The following is a 17,403-nucleotide window of genomic DNA, read 5'->3' as shown; positions in this document are numbered from 1 at the left end:
GTCTGTCTGTCTGTCTGTCTGATTCTTTCTCCTCATGGAAGTGTAGTATAGAGTGCAGACCCTTGGTCCTGATGCCACCCACATTCAACAGTTTCTTGTGATGTCAACTTACTTATTGTTCTCTCTCCTCCATACTTTGAACAGGAAGTTGTCTTTGAATACTTGATAAGGTTTGGTTTTAGCATGTTGGACAGGAATTCTTCATGGAGAGAACATAAAGCTGTCTGAATCTAGATAGAAGAGCTGGATAGGACCCTCAGGTGGCAGATCAAGTCTGGGAATCAGTGTTCTGCCAGATGGTGGAATGATCCAATATGGGCCAGTATCCAAAAGGAGAGAAGGATGGCACTCAGAGGGCTCAGAGACCAGCCCTGCCCATTTTAGTCACTAGGGGAAGGGAATCAGAATCAGAAATAGCCTCATTGAAGGTCACTTGTTGTCAAAGACAGCTTCACCACCAAACTGTCATCAGCCTCTCAGACCAAAGTGGCATGGTACTGTCATGTTCTTCCGCTAAGAACTGAACAGTCTGCTTTAAGCAGCTCTATGTTTTAGGGGCGCAGGTACACAGGATGAGCCAGTAGAGATGCACTCCATTGAAAGCACCCTAAAACTTGCCTGGTTCAGGCTCATACCTGAGGGAATGAAATTTTGGAATGGTACCATAAAAGGATCAAGATAAGTCACTAACACTGAGGATGGGAAGGAAATACCAGACAGATAGGAGCAGTTTTTGTTTATGGGGTCAAGTGACAGTAATTAGACAGAGGGAAGACCTAGAAGGGAAAATCTTCAATGACTGCGTTTACCACTGGATACTTGTAAGTGGAAGAGCACATGTACGTGGGAGACAGCCAAGTGGTGATAGTTATGATGGCGAGGTTTGTAAGTCTCAAGTTGAAGTGAAAACCAGGGCTAGGATTTATCCTATTCTGAGTGATGGTAAAACCTATAATACAGATGCAAAGTCCACAGACATAGAATACTTAGTGCTTAGATAGTGAACTGGATATTCAGGATCTGAGGTCTCTTAAAGTCTCACTTACTACTAAACATAATGGAAGTCAGTTAAGCTTTACGTCAGAGCTCCGCTAAGTGAGGAACTTAAACCTGGTTCCACTGTGGTGAATGGGGTTCCACAGTCACCCCTATACCTGATACTTTCCTAACATCAGGGCTCCAAACGGACGGCTTATCAGAAAATTGTTGCAGCAAATGGACAACGGTCATGGTAGAAGTCGCTCTCACGAGAGTGTACGAGCTTCAGCAGCAGTCATGAGACGATGGGTCGGCACGTAGAACAGGCCTCCTGTCAGATGTTGCTGCAACAGTGATAAATCACTGAGAACACGGAGGGAAGGGAAGTGGACCTGCTCACTTCCTGAATTAAAAATGACAGAATCACCTTCCTCTACCCATGTGGTGCGTGTGTGCCAGGCTTATGCTGGAAGCTGCCAAGTATAGCCTCTGGCCATGTTGCCACAGCTTTTCGACAAGAGCTCATGTGGATCTCCCCCACCTTCCTCTTCCTATCACAGCTGTTTAGGATTTACTTAAAAAAACAAACAAACAAACAATACAGTAACAGTTGATAATCTTTGATTTTAGGTAAGTTTGTGGTTTGGGGTTTTTTTTTTTTTTACCCAATAAAAAAAAAAAAAAAAAAAAAAAAAAACCCAAAGCACCCTGTTGTGCTCACTCCCCAGATGTGCACTTCCCAGATGTGTCCTATGATAACTTTTGGGCAAGTTGAACTGGTGATGACTGCTAAGCCTTAACCTAAGCCACACGCTGGTTCTATTGTGGTTTCTGTGCTGACCTTAGGTTTCAAAAAGGATATGACACCTTGGCTGGGGCACTTGGCAGAAGAATTTCATTTGAATTTTTATTCAGACTGCCAACCAGCAGGTCCCTGACAGACAGGGACCTTGCTCTTGTTTGGTGCCATCTGATGCTTCTTGTCGAGTGGCACAGCTTTGGGAAGCCCTCCACAGTTTGTGTGTCTGCTGCTGTCCCCTTGTCTCAGTGTGAGATTTCAGGCATCAAGGCCGAGTTAAGTCATATGAGGCACAGGGATGTGCTCGCTTTTGAGCAATACTTCTGTCTACTCCTGTTTCTTGTCAGTTTTTTTTTTTCATTTTTTTTCTGTTTCTCTTTTCTCTCTGTTGCTATTCTCTCTTTTCACTTTTAGGAGCAACCGTGACAGCAATGTAGTAAAAATTTGTCTTTTAAAAATTACTTTTATTGTAAATAAATTTTATAACAGACACACTGAAAGTATCTACTAAAGGGAAATTTTTAAAATTCATATTTCAATACAGTACTCCTTTATGGTTATTTGTCTCACAATTCCAACTCTACTATCTGTACATTTATCACTTTGGTTAAAACTTGTACTTGACAAGTATATTTTGCATCATTTCATAGCTTTTGGCAGCTCCAGTTTCCTTACTGAGGAAATGTCGTCACTTGCTTAGATTACAAGAAAGTACAGAATTGTTGATGTGATTTCAGTTGATTAGAAGAGATTATTTTTCCAACCAAACATCTCTGGAGAATTCTATGGGTGCCCATAGAATGGAATATTAAGGTCACAAGTGTACATAGCAGGTACCCCATCCATCCCCACCCTCACTCCCTGGGTGTCCAGAGCTAAGGGTCCTGTGTGATCTAACAGGTCACTCCCTGGCTTAGTCACTCCTTCCCGTATGGATATGGGGGTTCTGGTTGCCATGGAAGCACAGGACCGCAGCCACCGTGCTGTGCATGCATGCAGCTGGAGGTGTGTCTGAGCCAAGGCTCAGAGGGACGAGTCAGAGTCGTCTGCTGAGCAGAAGCAGTGAGAACATTGGTAGAAAGGGTCCATGCTAGGGAATTTAGAATAACTTGAGGTTGAGGGAACACGGGTGTCTGGTCCTCTGGTCCCAGTGGTGTGAGATGAAGCAAGGCAGGCAGGCTGTGGGCAGTTTTAAAGGGCCTTGAACCCTTCTAATGAGTTTGGATTTCCATAGAAAGTCAGGAAAGGTTTTAGTAGGGGGTTTTGATGTACTGACAGTTAGTTGTCTTTTAGAAATACATTTACCCAGTCATGCAGCAGGATGTTTGGATGAGAGGGACATAGACTTTGGTTGGTGCTAAGTTGTGTTATCCTTTTTTGATGTCTACCCGTGGTCCACAATGTCTTGTCCTCATTTAGTTCTCAAAACAGTGACTGGAGGAAACTGCATCCAGTTCAGAGGCATGTGGCTCTGCCCAGTGTTTCAGAGTAGCTAGGGAGCAGAGACAGGATATCTGTCTGGCCACATCTGTAGTAGGTGATGCTTGTTCCTGGAGGTGTGAACTAGAGGTGAGGGATACCCAAGCCAGGCCGTGTGTTAAGGGAGGTTCTGGAAAGGCAGGAAAAGTCTTACAGCTGTTAGGAGTCATACACCATGAAGAGGAAAGGCATTAACTGGAGAGTTCCAGACAGCCGCACTGGCTCAGGGTACAAGAAGATGGGCAGTGACATTTTCACCATGGGGAATGTCTCAAGCTAGGCTCTCAATGACACGAGAGCCACCCGTGAGCACTCTAACACACCAGGCTGCTGTGCATGGGGCCCCTCCCTCGGGCTGTGTGTCAGAGGGCCACCCGTGAGCACTCTAACACACCAGGCTGCTGTGCATGGGGGCTCTCCCTCGGGCTCTGTGTCTCTCAGGCTCTGTGTCATTTTGAGAAGCTAGTTTCTTGCTTTGGCAGTGCTGAGGTTCGAGCCCGGGGCCTGTCACCTGCTCCTCCTCTCCCTGAGCTGTCGTCTCAGTCCTCAGTGGTTATGCTCGACACAGTTTGAGCATGACGGTATCAGACTGTAATAAATCAAAAGGAGCTTTGTATAATGTCAGAGGCGACTTAAGAAAACTAATAAATGTAAAAGAAATAGAAGATGACTATTTGGTAGCCTTTGAGGAAATAATTCAAAAATCATAATCTATAATGGGTATGTACTGAAGCTGTTAGGTGAAGGCTAAGCCAGGAACACTTATACAGCTTTTCAAATCACATTTCTTATTAACTATAAAGGGGCAAAGATAACATATTTAATTGAGAAGTCTGGCAGGCATTGCCATGGCCAGGTGGTCACACCAGCAGCCGGACAAATGGCACCAGGGCTTCTTCGCAGGTGCATGGGATGGAGACCACAGCCGTTCTGTTTTTTCTGCCAACAGCATTTAATTTGAACTTAAGCAGACTGCAGCATTCAGAGAGTAACCAAGGATGGAGATGAACCTGAAGGTGTGAATATCACAGAAGAAAACCACACAGAAGAACCGTAGTGGATGCCAACAGCTGAGCCTGCCAGGCCCCCTCAGCCCTGGCCCCTGAGCTGATCCTAAATCAGCCGGGAAAGGGAGATGGAGATGTTGTTGGGGCTGTTGAGGGCTCAGATAAAGAATATGAAGTGTGATTGGGGTTGAACCATTGTAGATTCCATGAGCCTGATTACAGGAGAGAATTTACTGTTTTGGACTTTGGAGTGAGGTATTTTGATAAAATAGTTACAGTTGATGAGCCAAAATGAAGGGCTTCCTTATTCATTACACTGTTCTTTCCTTATAAAACATTTTAAAATAAAAGCATGAATACATTTTTGGTAACTTCCACTCACTAACTAGGTTGATTAGAGGACTTGAACACTCCCACCCCCGAACTTAGAGCAATGTCATTTTAGTAAAAGGACATTTTGCTTTTAAACACTGTAGGTAACAGCTGATCTATAGTTAAGGTTTTTATGAGGCCTGTGAATACTGTCCTTATTAAAGGATGTGAAAAAAATATTTTTGGCTGGGGTAACAGGAGGCTAGTGGCAGGTGAGTGTTTTATTGCTGATGTTGCTTAGAGACCTCCACCCACCCAGAAGCCTGCAAGTGTTTGAGAATGGGGAAGGGCCAAACCCTCCCCAGCCAAGTGGAATTAAAACTCTTAGAAGCCATGTAGGAAGAGACAGTCCACCGAAGCCTCTCCTGCTGCTCAGTCGTGGTGGGTGGAATGTGTTTGTGGAGGGAAAGCCTCCAAAAGTGTCTCTTGAGTGATCAGGAGATGGTCACAAATGAGCATCCCACAGGGCTGCTGATTCAAGGAGAGCCATGTCAGTTTATAGCCATTGAGCCTGAGACCCCGCCACAAATTGCCTTACTTGTTAGTAGTGAAGTTGTCTTCAATTTCTGGAATGTCTACAATCACTGTGAAAACAAATAGTACCCAAGGCTAGAGTTGAAGAAATGATTCCTACTTGGTTAACTTAGAAACTCATGTTGGACTCATGACATTCATAGGGAAAAGAAGGGAGTAGAGAGAAAAGAATGGATCCAAACTTTACGTGCACATACGAATATGAAATAAAGTGGTTTGTGGGGGCAGAGAGTTTCCAGGCCTAGTGTCTCTGTGTGTAGCCCTGGATGTCTTGGAACTTTCTCTGTAGAGCAGGCTGACTCTGAACTTAGATAATCCCCACCCGCCTCTCTGAGTGCTGGGCCTAAAGGTGTGCACCACCACCACCGCCAGGCTTAAAGCATTTAAAATAAAGTCTGAGGTAGATTTGTGCTCACTGTTGTTCCTATAAAGTGTGTCTGGGGAGCCAGTGAGATGGGTTAACACATACAAGCATTTGTCATCCACCTGTGTGCAGTCAGAGAGGTGGGAAGGCTGAAGGAAAGGAGCAGCTCTGCAAAGCTGCCATCCAGCGTCCACGTGGGTACCACAGCACACCCGTGCCCAGCCAGCACACCCATACACGCAATTAGAGTAAACAAATAAAGTATATTTGTAAGCCGGATGATGGTGCATACCTGTAAACCCAACACTAGGGAAGGTCATGAGTTTCAGGCTAGTCTGGACCACATGGAAAACCTGACTCACACACTAATAAAATCTCTTAGAGACCAATATCCCATAATATAAAGCAGGAGAGCCTGAACCAAATTGAGATCACTTAATTTTAAAAGGCATAGGAAAAGGTAAATTTGATTACATTTTATTAGAATAGCAACTCAGTATGAACCTGGAAACGCTGCCCCTTGCTGTTTCTGAAGGTGTTTAGAGCCATAGTATCTCCTGAGCCCTTAGTTCTGATCCCCAGTCTGTGTGCATCCTTGGGACCAGTTGGCAGCCTGTGTTTACTTCCTCTTCTGCCAGATGGACAACATAACATCATTATTAACCAGTGAACAGGCTTTAGATGATATGATGAGACAGTTGATGGGAAAATCTGTTAAAACTTTAGAATCTCTGTAAAGAACACATGGTCCTTTATTCTGTAATGCCACCCCACCATGTCGTCGCTTTTGCTGCACAACAAGGAGCTAGTGAAACAAAGCAAGGGGAAAATAGAATCAGCAGCGCTGAGCAGCTCCTTCTCGCTGAGGAATCTAGAGGGATCTACCCTTCCGGTTGTTGTATTTCCCACTAGGACCTAAAAAACATTTCATGTCTTCCCATTAACTTGTAAATATCTCTTCTTGGTTTTGGACAGCAGCCTGCCCATCAACCTCAGGGAATGACTTGCTTTACAGGCATTCGGGGAGTTGGCTGGGGGAGATCTTCAAGCGCGTGGATTTCTTGGTGGCAGGCTGCTCAAGGCAGGGTGATGAGGTGTTCTCATCTGTTTGTTTCTGTTCCTGCTGGGTGGTCCCTTACCCGCCCTGCTGTTGGCTTGGGTGTTTAAGAAGGAGTTTTCAGGGACATGTGATCAATAAAGAATTTTCTGTTTTGGAGGGAGACTGTTGTTTAGGAACAATACACTGTAATTTGCCAAAGTAGGTAGATCCCATAAACAGGTTCCATAAATCTTTATACAGGACCCCTGGCAGATCTGGGTAGCACAGGAATATGTCACTGACAGTGTGCTCATACTTCTGTGAGGTGCTTGGGCTTCTGCTGGAAGAGCTATTCAGTATGAATTCAGGGCTTGGTTTAATCAAACTCTGGGCATGGTGGTTGGCACAGTGCCTTGCTAATAATGTGGTCGTGCATTGTTTAGTGACAAGGGTACTTTTTGGTGTATGTCACCAGGCTGATTCATTTGTATGCAAACTCCATACCCCTGAGATTTCTTATAGCATGAGACAGCATTGACCATTCGAGGCAAGTGGAACCTGATTTCAGTATGTATAGGTCTATTCATAAAACAATACCATACCAACTATAAAACACAACAGCCAGTGCAGCTTAGGACAGTCACCATGAATGGCACTTGCTGGCCTGTAGGTTTCTCTGGGAGGGCCACGGAATGAGTGTGAAGTCCTGGAACATGACTGTGTGCTGCTGTAGGCCTAACAGACACTGCACAGGTAGGCCATACTACATTTATAAAGACTGTTTCCCCTCAGTAATAAGTTGACACTGTAGCTCTTTATAAACTTTTGATATTAGTATTCTTTTGTAAGGTTACTTACCTTAAAATATATTGTAAAACTGTACAAAAATATACAGATACATGTTAGCTTAAGTTTACAGCAGATTCCCTATAGACAGGGATCCCTCAGCACACTATACAGAATCCCCCCATCACTATACATGGGATGCCCTCATCACTGTACACGGGATCCCCTCCCCACACTGTTCACCAATCCCCTCCTCACACTCTACACAGGATCCCCTCCCCCACACCGTACACAGGATCTCCTCCTCCACACTGTACATAGGATCCCCTCCCCCGCCCTGTGCACAGGATCCCCTCCCCCACCCTGTGCACAGGATCCCCTCCCCCACACTGTGCACAGGACCCTCTCCCCCACACTGTGCACAGGATCCCCTCGTTCTTTGTCTCCATGTCTCTTGACCCTGGCCCTATCTGGGCTCCTTTTCCCATTTCCTTTTCACTCTTAACAAGATCACCACATGTGTAGCTCTTACTTTGTATTTTTCTCTTTTACTAGTGATATGGGAATATAATTTCTTTTCTGTAATTCTTGCTGTTTGCTTATTTGGTTTTTTTCCTGCACAGCCATCTGAGGCTCCCAAGTGCTCAGATGCCAGGCAGCTATAGATGATTACCTCATCTGGCTATAATTTTTTGGTTTGAGGGGACAGAGTTTCATGGTAGGCTGGCCTTAAACTAGCCCAAAATGCCCTTGAGCATGCTCTGATGTTCTCTGTTATTAATTTCCTGCTGTGAAAAGTGAGGTCTTCCTGTCCTCTGTACCTTTTCCTTCCTTCACCCTGCCATCCCCGGGACACAGAGTGTCTTGTCCTGTCTGTCCTTTGTAACTCAGTAGACAGCACTTGCCCAGTTACAGCTCTGTAAACTCTCTCCACCCTTAAGCTGTGTCCCTTTCCTGTAATTACTGTACAATAGTTTGTTTCCCACGGAGCCAGTTTTTGCCTTGTGTTTTCTTTAGTAGTTTTCTATATATTTACCCATCCTCAGCTTCTGCTTTCTAGCCCAATGTTGTGGCTAACCCATGAGTCTCATGCCCTCGAAGACCTCTGTAAAGTGTCTGGGCTGGGCACTTAGTGACTCAGTGTTAGAGCCACACAGCAGTGCCACTCTTTCTTTGTTGCCATTCTAGAAAGGCCTGGTTCTTTCTTTCTCTTTACTTATTAACTTGTTTGTAGAATGCATCCTCTTCAGGTCCTGGAGAAGAATATAGACATAGCAAACAGTCTAAAGGCTTATGTATATTAAAAAAGGTTTAGTTACACGGCTAGGTCTAAAACCTACACTGGAAATCATACTGCTTAAGAACTTGGAGCCCAGCCCCCCACCCCACCTCCCACCCTTGAGACAATCTTTTTTTTCTAGAGTGCTTTCTAAATGTCATATGCATGTAGGTCTTTCATCTAAAGCTCAGTATAATCTGAGGACTTTGGCATGGCAGTACTCAGTTCTGATGTGCCACAACATGGGATCTTTCATTGTATGTCCACTTCCATCTGTTGGGCTGAGCATTTAAAGGTCCCTTTGAATCAGAATGGGATGGTCATATCCTCTGTGTGGTCTAGCAGCTAGCTCTTCCAAAATAGAAATCCTAATTGCTTTTTTTGTTATATATATATGTGAATTTTCCAAAGCTGGGGTGTTAGCAATTAGATATTTAAAAGGGGATTATGGTGATTAAATTGACCAACTAGGTATAAAAGGATACTGCAGGGGCTGGAGAGGTAGCCCAATGGTTAAGAGCACTTGTGGCTCTTACAGTGTCTGACATTCCAGCATCTACATGGTAACTTAGAACCATCCATAACTGCTGTTCCAGGGAACCCTCTTCTGACCTCCAAGGGCACCAGGCACACACTTGGCACACATATATACATGCAAGCAAAACATCCATGCACATAAAATAAATAAATCTCTGAAAAAAAGTTAGCTATAAAAAGATGCTACAATCATGAGATACAAACATTTGCATGCCTTCTTTGATGGAACAAATGGAAGTTAAGCAAGTCATTTAAGTCATTTATTACTCGAATGTCCAGCCCAGACTTGCATCTCAGGCAGCTAGATTACTTTATAAACTTCTCTTACTGAAAGGAAAACTAGCCAGGTCTGCCTGGGTAATTTCAGGGGGCTGAAGGTGCATCGTTTTGAGTCCCGTTTCATGCTTTGACCCACAAGCTTCCAGTTACTTTAGCTAATAAGTCAGAACTGTCATCCTTTGGGCAAAAACACATCTATAAATGTTTGCTTAGGATTTACATTTTCTTTTTCCAAAGAAATTATGGCAAATCAACCACAGATTCTTTCTGGTTTATCGTAGTAAAGCAAGTTGAATCAAGGCACATGGCTTAGCAGTAGGGTCTAGCATGCTTGAGGCCCTGGGTTAGAATCTCAGACTCCAGACACCTGCTGAAATGTACTGTTGAGAAAGTTCACCACATGCATACTAATGAGAAGGATTGTATGTGTCTCGATGAAGCAGAATACACAAAATGATAGTCACGGTCAAGGTGAACTAATGATGAATCTCACTTTCTCTTTTTCTGGTAGCTCTTTGGAGACTGGGAAGCTCAAGTGCGGAGAATAATGAAGCTCATTGCCGGAGGTGGCTTATCCATCACAGGCTCGCACAACATGTGTGGCGACTATCTGTACAGTGGCCACACGGTCATGCTAACGCTCACCTACCTATTTATCAAAGAGTGTAAGTCTAAAACAACCTTGCTTTGTAATTTTCTCACCTGCCACGCCCCATGGTCCTAGGGAAAATCAGTTTGGCCAAAGTCCCTTAAAGCCAGATTGAGGCCTGAGGACAGCTGCCTTATCTTATCCTTATTCGCCCAGGAAAGCACTTGGCTACACCTCTAGACAGGAAGTACCTTGTCTGTGGATGTCAGCTATAATGTTTGGGTGGTTTTACATTTACATATAGTAAATACATTTTAAAAATCCTGGGGGAGGGATTCTATCTGCTTTAGACCATTTATGTTCCCAGATGAAAGACACACACACACACACACACACACACACACACAGTCTTTATATTTTTAAAATATGCTTTAGGCAGCACAATAGCTGGGCAGCTGCCTACCCTCCATGCTGTTAGAATCTACCTTCCTAACGATAACCCCAAATTATCACTTACTATGTTTCATTGTTCCATCTGGGCTGCTCTCGGCTCCAATTGGCCAGCCCATGTGACCATGCCTTCTTTACTCCTACCCCATGGCATCTCTCCCTCTCCCTCTAACATGTTCTTCTTCCATGGCCACTCCTTCCTTCCTTCTTCCAACTGCTCCTCCTTCTAGGCCCACCAAAACTCAACCCCACCTATCTCTCTTCTGCCAGCTATTGACTTTATTCACCAATCAGAATTAACTTGGAGGCAGGGTGCCAGAGGCTACATGCAGACTCCCAGGTCTTGGGGTCCCCACTTAACATTACAATAAACAATAAAAGAAAACCTCAACATTTACATATATGTATATGCATATATGTGAGTGTTTGTACATATATATGTGCATAAATGTGTATTTGTATGCATATGAGTGTATATATATATTTGTATATTTGTGTATGTAAATATGTATATAGATACAGATATATGTTTGTGTGCATATATGTGTGTGTATTATCTTAATTAGGGGTTTATTGCTGTGATGAGACATCATGACCAAAGAAACTTTATGAAGGAGAATGTTTAACTGGGGGTTGCTTACAGTTCAGAAGCTTGTTTGTCCCTTACCGCTGTGGAGAGAAGCAGGGTGGTGCACAGGCAGAGTTAGGTGAGAGCTCTACGTTTGGACACACAGGCAGTGGACAGAGCTAGTGAGCCACCAGGCCCGATTGAGCTTCTAAAACCTCAAAGTCTGCCACCACATGGGATGTGGATGTCAAAAAAATTAATATAAAAACAAAATAACTTGTATATAAAAATAAAATAAAAATTTTGAATTCAGACGGCACATATAAACACGTTCTGCCGCTTTCTGCTCTCAGGTTGTTTTGAGACATGAAACTTGGCCGTTCATTTTAGTTGCTATTATGACTTCAGCCCTGTAATTGAACAACAGGTGATTATTTCCCTGGAAAATTCAGTTATCCTCATAATTTTACTGTTAGAAGCTGTTCAGTGAGGATACAGAGGACGGACACATACCTCAGTCTGGAGTTAGGAGCATTGTAGCTCTTGAAATGTATCTGCTGGGAGCTGGGAATAGTCCTGAAGAAGAAAACGGACAGGAAGCAGCGGCCAGGTTGGAGGAGCCCAGCCCGAGCCACAAAGCAGAGGCTTGGCTTCTGTCTGTGGCAGAGGGGGACCCTTAGAGCGGTTGGGAACAAGGGAACAGTGTCATCTGAGTTTTCCTTCAGAGAAGTAGCTTTCAAGAAGTTCCGGAGAGAACAGCTAGAGACCAAGAGACAGCCCTCGGCTTCGGATGCAGTTATGCAGAGGAGGTGTGGCTTGACCTGTCCGTCACCCTTGGGGAGAAGTGCAGGGTATGGAGGAGCTTGGTGAGCACATACAGGACAGGCAATATGGAGGAGACAGGAGGAGGCAGGCTGCCCAACCCTGTCTGTGGACCAGAAGGAACCATTATGAAGTGGGATGTTCTGTAGGGGCCTGAGAGGGAGAGAGAATGTCCTGTGTTTGTTTACTGTGTGATCAACTGCAGTGAATTCTAGAAATGTTTACCCACAGGGCATCTGACCTTTATACCACAACATAAGCAGCCATAGGAAGTTGAAACTTTAGGGGTCAGTTGTTATAGGCCCTTGGGGATAAGGGTGCTCGCCCCCTACTGGTTCACACCTGAAATTGTTTTTCATGTTACTGGACAACCCTGATTTGGGATCCTGGAACAGCACCCCCCCCCCCCCCCCGCATTCTGACTGTGGGGAAAATGTTTAATCTCTATATGTCTTTGTTTCCTCATCTTTAAAAATGAGTCTTTATTTCATGAGTGGGGAAGAGGCTATAAAAAGTAAAATAAGTGGTATGCATGGATACGCAGTGAGGTTCACAGAAAATGTGTAGTAGCTGTTCTTGGTGTATTGTTAAGGTATGAATATGAGTGGCCAGTTCCTGTCCCCAGCACCCAACTTAAAATTGCAAAAACAACCAAAGGGGGGGGGGAACCTCTTTCCTCCTCTTCCTTCTGATCCCCTCACACTTTTAACAATTTTTACCTTTATATAATATGCAACTCTGTGGTTATAGTCTCTTTGTCCATCTCCCCTTCTGGCAAGGGTTCCCCCCACAGAGGCAGGCCTTTGCTTACTTCCTTTGTTGATTGAGACATCTCCAGTAGGACCTGTCAAGGGAAAGGTAGATGCGCCCAGCCTGAGTGAATGAATGGCGGTTGGATCTCTTGAGAATCCAGTAAAAGTCTGAAGTACCTTCTTGCCCGAATTGAGGACAGTAGATCCATTCAGAGCTTTGTCTGAAACCGCAGGCCCTCTAGACCCCTACGCATTGAGAATGTGGAGTAGAAATCTCACCATCTTTCAGATGAGTGTGGAGTTATGGAGCCTGGGAAGCAGGCTGGTGGCTGTAGGGACTATAACTGCATGGTCCGTGTCTAAGCATTTATAGGACAAACATGAACTGAACAAGGACAACACCAAGGAACATGCCAAACTGGATAGGACAAAGACCCTGAGGTTCCAACTCTGCACAAAGAATTATAGACAACTAAGTAAAGATGGGGACACAAGAGGCATCCCTCCCCAGGGAAGGGCACAGCAACAGCTTGTCCAGCATCGAACCATCAGCCTTACAAGAAATTGTATATAGACTCAGCAGGTTATAATTAAGAATATACAGTTATATACAGGCACATGAATGCATCAGTAACAGTGAGAAAAGAGGCCGTGATTCTGAAACAGTGGGAAGAGATGTATAAGAGGGAGGGTTTGGAGGGGGAAAAGAGAAGGGAGAAACTAAATTATAGTCTCAAAAACATGCATTTAGAAAAAGAATCAGTGGCACAGTAGGAGTTGGATTTATATAACATACTAACCTCAGGTTACACTTACTTAATGGTCATTGGACAGAGCCTAGGGAGAGAGCTCAGGGCATAAAGTGCCTGAGGTACCAAGCTAGGAATGCGTGTTTAGCTCCTTAGCACCCACAGAAATACCAGGTAGGCATGGCAGCATCCTTGTAGTTCCAGAGCTGGTGTGGAGCTGATGGGGGTCCCGGCAGCAAGCTGAGTAGCTAGACTAGCAGACTCGGTGAGCTGTGGTTTCACGTCAAGACCTTCCTCAGTACATAAGGTAGTGTGATCAAGAGAGCTCAGTCACCAAGCTCTGGCTCCTACATGTGAGGCATACACACAGCTGTACACATCAGTGTCTGTGCTCATGCAGACATGCATACACACACCGTACGTGCACACACAAAAGTGTCAGATGGAGCTCAACGCAGTAACCTGTGCATATTTGGTCATAGTCACCTTTTATGTTGCGTTTCTGCTTATATGGAGCAAGTTATAGCCCTAGATAAATTACTGTTGCTAGTCATATTTCATTAAAAGCCATTTCCTTCTATCCCAAGTTATAGAGAAACAAAAAGTCCTTTAGTTTGCTGGCCCACAAAAATGGAATTTCTGGAGGAAAGGTGTGAGATAGTTGGTCCTCCAGAATGGCAGAGGCGTGGGTGAGTGGTATTGGTGGTATTGGGTAAGTGGTATTTAGGACCGGGACTATTGCAAATGTTTCCTCTTTCAAGATTCTCCTCGGCGGCTCTGGTGGTACCACTGGATTTGCTGGCTCCTCAGCGTCGTTGGAATCTTCTGTATTCTCTTAGCGCATGACCACTACACTGTGGACGTGGTGGTGGCCTACTACATCACCACAAGACTCTTCTGGTGGTATCACACAATGGCCAATCAGCAAGTGAGTCTCCCCTTCCCTTTATCTTCATTTCTCCTGTCCCAGGCGTGGTGCTGCTGGTTTCGGCCGGAGTAAGAGGTATTGGAAAGATTGGGAATCTGTGAATCTTTTTCAGTTCCTCTTTCTTCAGAGCAGCCACCTGAGGTGGTGCTGGCTTTTATAACACCATTCCTCTGCAGAGCCAGTGTGTAAAGTACTAATGTAATTGACACAGATACTGCTTTCTTCTGAAGCATAGATGCTCAGTATCCGTGAAAAAATCATCTCTAAGCTGGTGTCTAACCTTTGGTTATGATGAGCCTATCACTAGTTTCATAGTTACGTTTAAGTTATTAAATGTTTTATTTATTATATTTATATATGTTCTATTATTATAATATTTATAAATATATATTATATAGCAGCACAGGAAGTTAAGATCCAAGGAGAATGAAGAAAAGGGCTGACTGAGCTATTTAATAGGTACAAATTGAGGGAGTCTCAGTTTCCCTTGCTCTGCTGGAATCTGACGTGTCCAGGGAATAGTGTGATGAACTCAGAGTGAAGCAGGGTGGTGTGGGTGGGTGGGTGTGGGGCAAGTCTGGGATCCTTTGAATTTTAACATGGGAAATATTTTAAAGGGAAGACAGATTAAAAACAAACAAACAAACAAACCAACGCGTATGTTCTTTTCTTTCCTAGGTGCTTAAGGAAGCCTCCCCGATGAACCTCCTGGCCAGGGTGTGGTGGTACAGGCCATTTCAGTACTTTGAAAAGAATGTCCAAGGAATTGTACCTCGATCTTACCATTGGCCCTTCCCCTGGCCAGTAGTCCACCTTAGTAGGCAAGTTAAATATAGCCGGCTGGTAAACGACACCTAAGAGCTCTGCCGACTAGGGAATGAAGAACGGTCCGAAGTGCTAAGAACTCCATGAGAGAAGATGCCATAAAGTAACCACCTCCCCTGCTATCTCTCAACAGTTACCTTGACTTAACCTATTGAGTTACCTGCTCAGCACTGTGATCTTTTTTTTTCTCTCCAAAGGACCCGCGTTGGACAACAATAAAGAAAAGTTACCACATCATGCACTGTAGACATTTCCTGTTGTTAAGCTTGGGGCTTCTATAACGGGCAGCCACCGTGTCCCTTTGTCATTCAGCCGCACCACCGTGTGCTTCTGTATCCTAAGCTCGGGCCTTTCCAGCCATATCTGGAAATAGAGTGTGTTATTTTCTTGGGAAAACATACTTTTCATATCTCTTGCCCCAAAGACAGGGCTGTAAGCCATTTTCTAGTAAATGTCTCTATGAAGGGTCCTGAGTGTCTCTGCCTATTGCACTGATGTTCGGATGAAGACGATAGGTGCAGAGGTTTGGTCACTGGGGGTTTTATACAGTCAGCAGAGATGGTGTATCAAAAAGTGCAAAAAAATTCTGTTATAAAGTGATTTTTCTAAGTATTTCCTAACTTTATTTTTCAAAATGATGTTATGAAAACCAAATTTAAAGATTTTTACATGTCACAGAAAAGAGAGTTAACATTTAAAAGTGCTTCTTGGGAGAGAAATTTGTCTATGTTTCTAGTGCCTTTCTTGTCTTGATTGTATGGTCGGTTGGTAGGCAATCTTAAATGTTTTTATTTATTCCATGAAAATATAAATGGATGTATACACTACTAAATTTTGCATTTATAGCTAAATGAAATCAGAAGACTGCTAGTGGTTTTAAAATTGTTTTGAACTGAAGAATAGAGGGTGTGAATTAGAGTATGCATCCATCCACATATTGTGAGGAGGCCGCCCTGACAGGTGTCGCTCAGACTATACCATCTGTTTGGGAGTTTGGTTTTAACTGCTCCATAAAAAACAGCCATGAATATCTTTTTAAAAAGAGAGTTTCGAAAATGATCACTTACCTAAAACTTGAAAGCTATAAATTAGTTATCCATACTCTCATGACAGTTTTGTTGGTGAACAACAACCACAAAAAAAGATCTATTTCTTTAAAATATATTTGTGCAGAAACTGCATGTAACTCTGAGTTTTACTCCTGACATACAAATGTTTGGGGAAGTATTCTACTCTATACTTGCCAACGTGGAGAACAAAATAGTTTTCTAAGAGCGAAGAAGTATATATATATAAATATAAATATAATATCCATTCTGTATTTTATGTGCAGCAGGATTACCTTCTGTAGGTTTTTTGTGTGTGCACGTGCACAAGTGTGCGCGTGCATGTATGAGTGTGTGTGTGTGTGTGTGTGTGTGTGTGTGTACTCACAAGGTGATATTTGTATTGTAAAACAATAATGGTGAAGGAAATAAAAAGGCTTTTAAATTTTTGTTTGTTTTAAATCTTTGTAAAGTTATTATTCCAGAGAGTATACTGATATCTTACAACTTACCTAAATCGTAAATTAATCAAAATGCACTTTTTAATAAAAACTTATACTGAAAGTATGTGGCTATCATATTGTGTTCATCTTCACATAAGTCAGGAAGCTGTTAAATCAATGTAGGAAGCGAAGCCTCGGATTTCTTTAGAGCTTGCTTGATCCAAGTCTTTATTAGTCATCTACCTCTCCATGCAGGACTTTTAAAATGTATTTTAATTATCAAAAACCCTGCATGTTTTTGTTTTCCAGTATGTAAAAGGAGCCACAGATAAGTGAAAACCAAGCTGTTACCACTGTTTGCCAGTAACTGAATTCTCCAGTTTTCAACCAAATCGCTCACTTTTTCTCTGTAATGGAAACAGTGTAGCCTTTCTGATGGAGGGGTGGGGAGGGTCTGAAAGGACCTACAGTGCTCCATGTGGACAGTTCATGGCTCAGCAAACTTCACAGATAAAGATGGTACTGATCTTTGATTTAAAGCAAGGAAGGGCTTAATAGAAGAGGCTTGTTGTCTTTGTCAAAGGGTAACCCCGGAGAGGCAGGAATGAAGTCAGTAGCAGGGAGTTTGAAGACTGTGCCTCCCAGGCCTAGGTGATGAAGTCTTACAGCAAACCTATCAAATGCCCCACCTGGCCCATCCTCACCTCTCATGGGGTTGGTGTTAGCCAGATGCTATGTACTGAAAAGGAAGCAGGATGGATATCGAAATGAATTACTA

General features: G+C 43.6%; 1 protein-coding gene across 8 annotated transcripts in view; it reads left to right on the top strand.

Annotated features, from left to right (window-relative positions):
• The window catches only part of Sgms1 (sphingomyelin synthase 1), a 257,314-nt gene extending 240,565 nt beyond the window's left edge, over positions 1 to 16,749 (top strand). For 4 of the 8 annotated variants that reach the window (XM_029537492.1, XM_029537483.1, XM_029537493.1 and 1 more), the window contains 3 exons: positions 9,965 to 10,118; positions 14,145 to 14,311; positions 14,990 to 16,746. In XM_029537492.1, coding sequence (XP_029393352.1) covers positions 9,965 to 10,118; positions 14,145 to 14,311; positions 14,990 to 15,169 — 501 coding nt within the window. In that variant the 3' untranslated portion in view covers positions 15,170 to 16,746. Of the gene's footprint in view, positions 1 to 9,964; positions 10,119 to 14,144; positions 14,312 to 14,989 lie in introns of all 8 variants that reach the window. The other 4 variants (XM_029537494.1, XM_029537497.1, XM_029537501.1 and 1 more) reach the window with 2 other exon arrangements.
• The last annotated feature ends 654 nt before the right edge of the window (positions 16,750 to 17,403 follow it).

Source organism: Mus pahari, chromosome 1 (assembly GCF_900095145.1).
Source record: "Mus pahari chromosome 1, PAHARI_EIJ_v1.1, whole genome shotgun sequence".
Taxonomy (NCBI): Eukaryota; Metazoa; Chordata; class Mammalia; order Rodentia; family Muridae; genus Mus; species Mus pahari.
The sequence above is the reverse complement of the archived record's forward strand: the minus strand, read 5'-3'. Positions and strand labels throughout refer to the sequence as shown.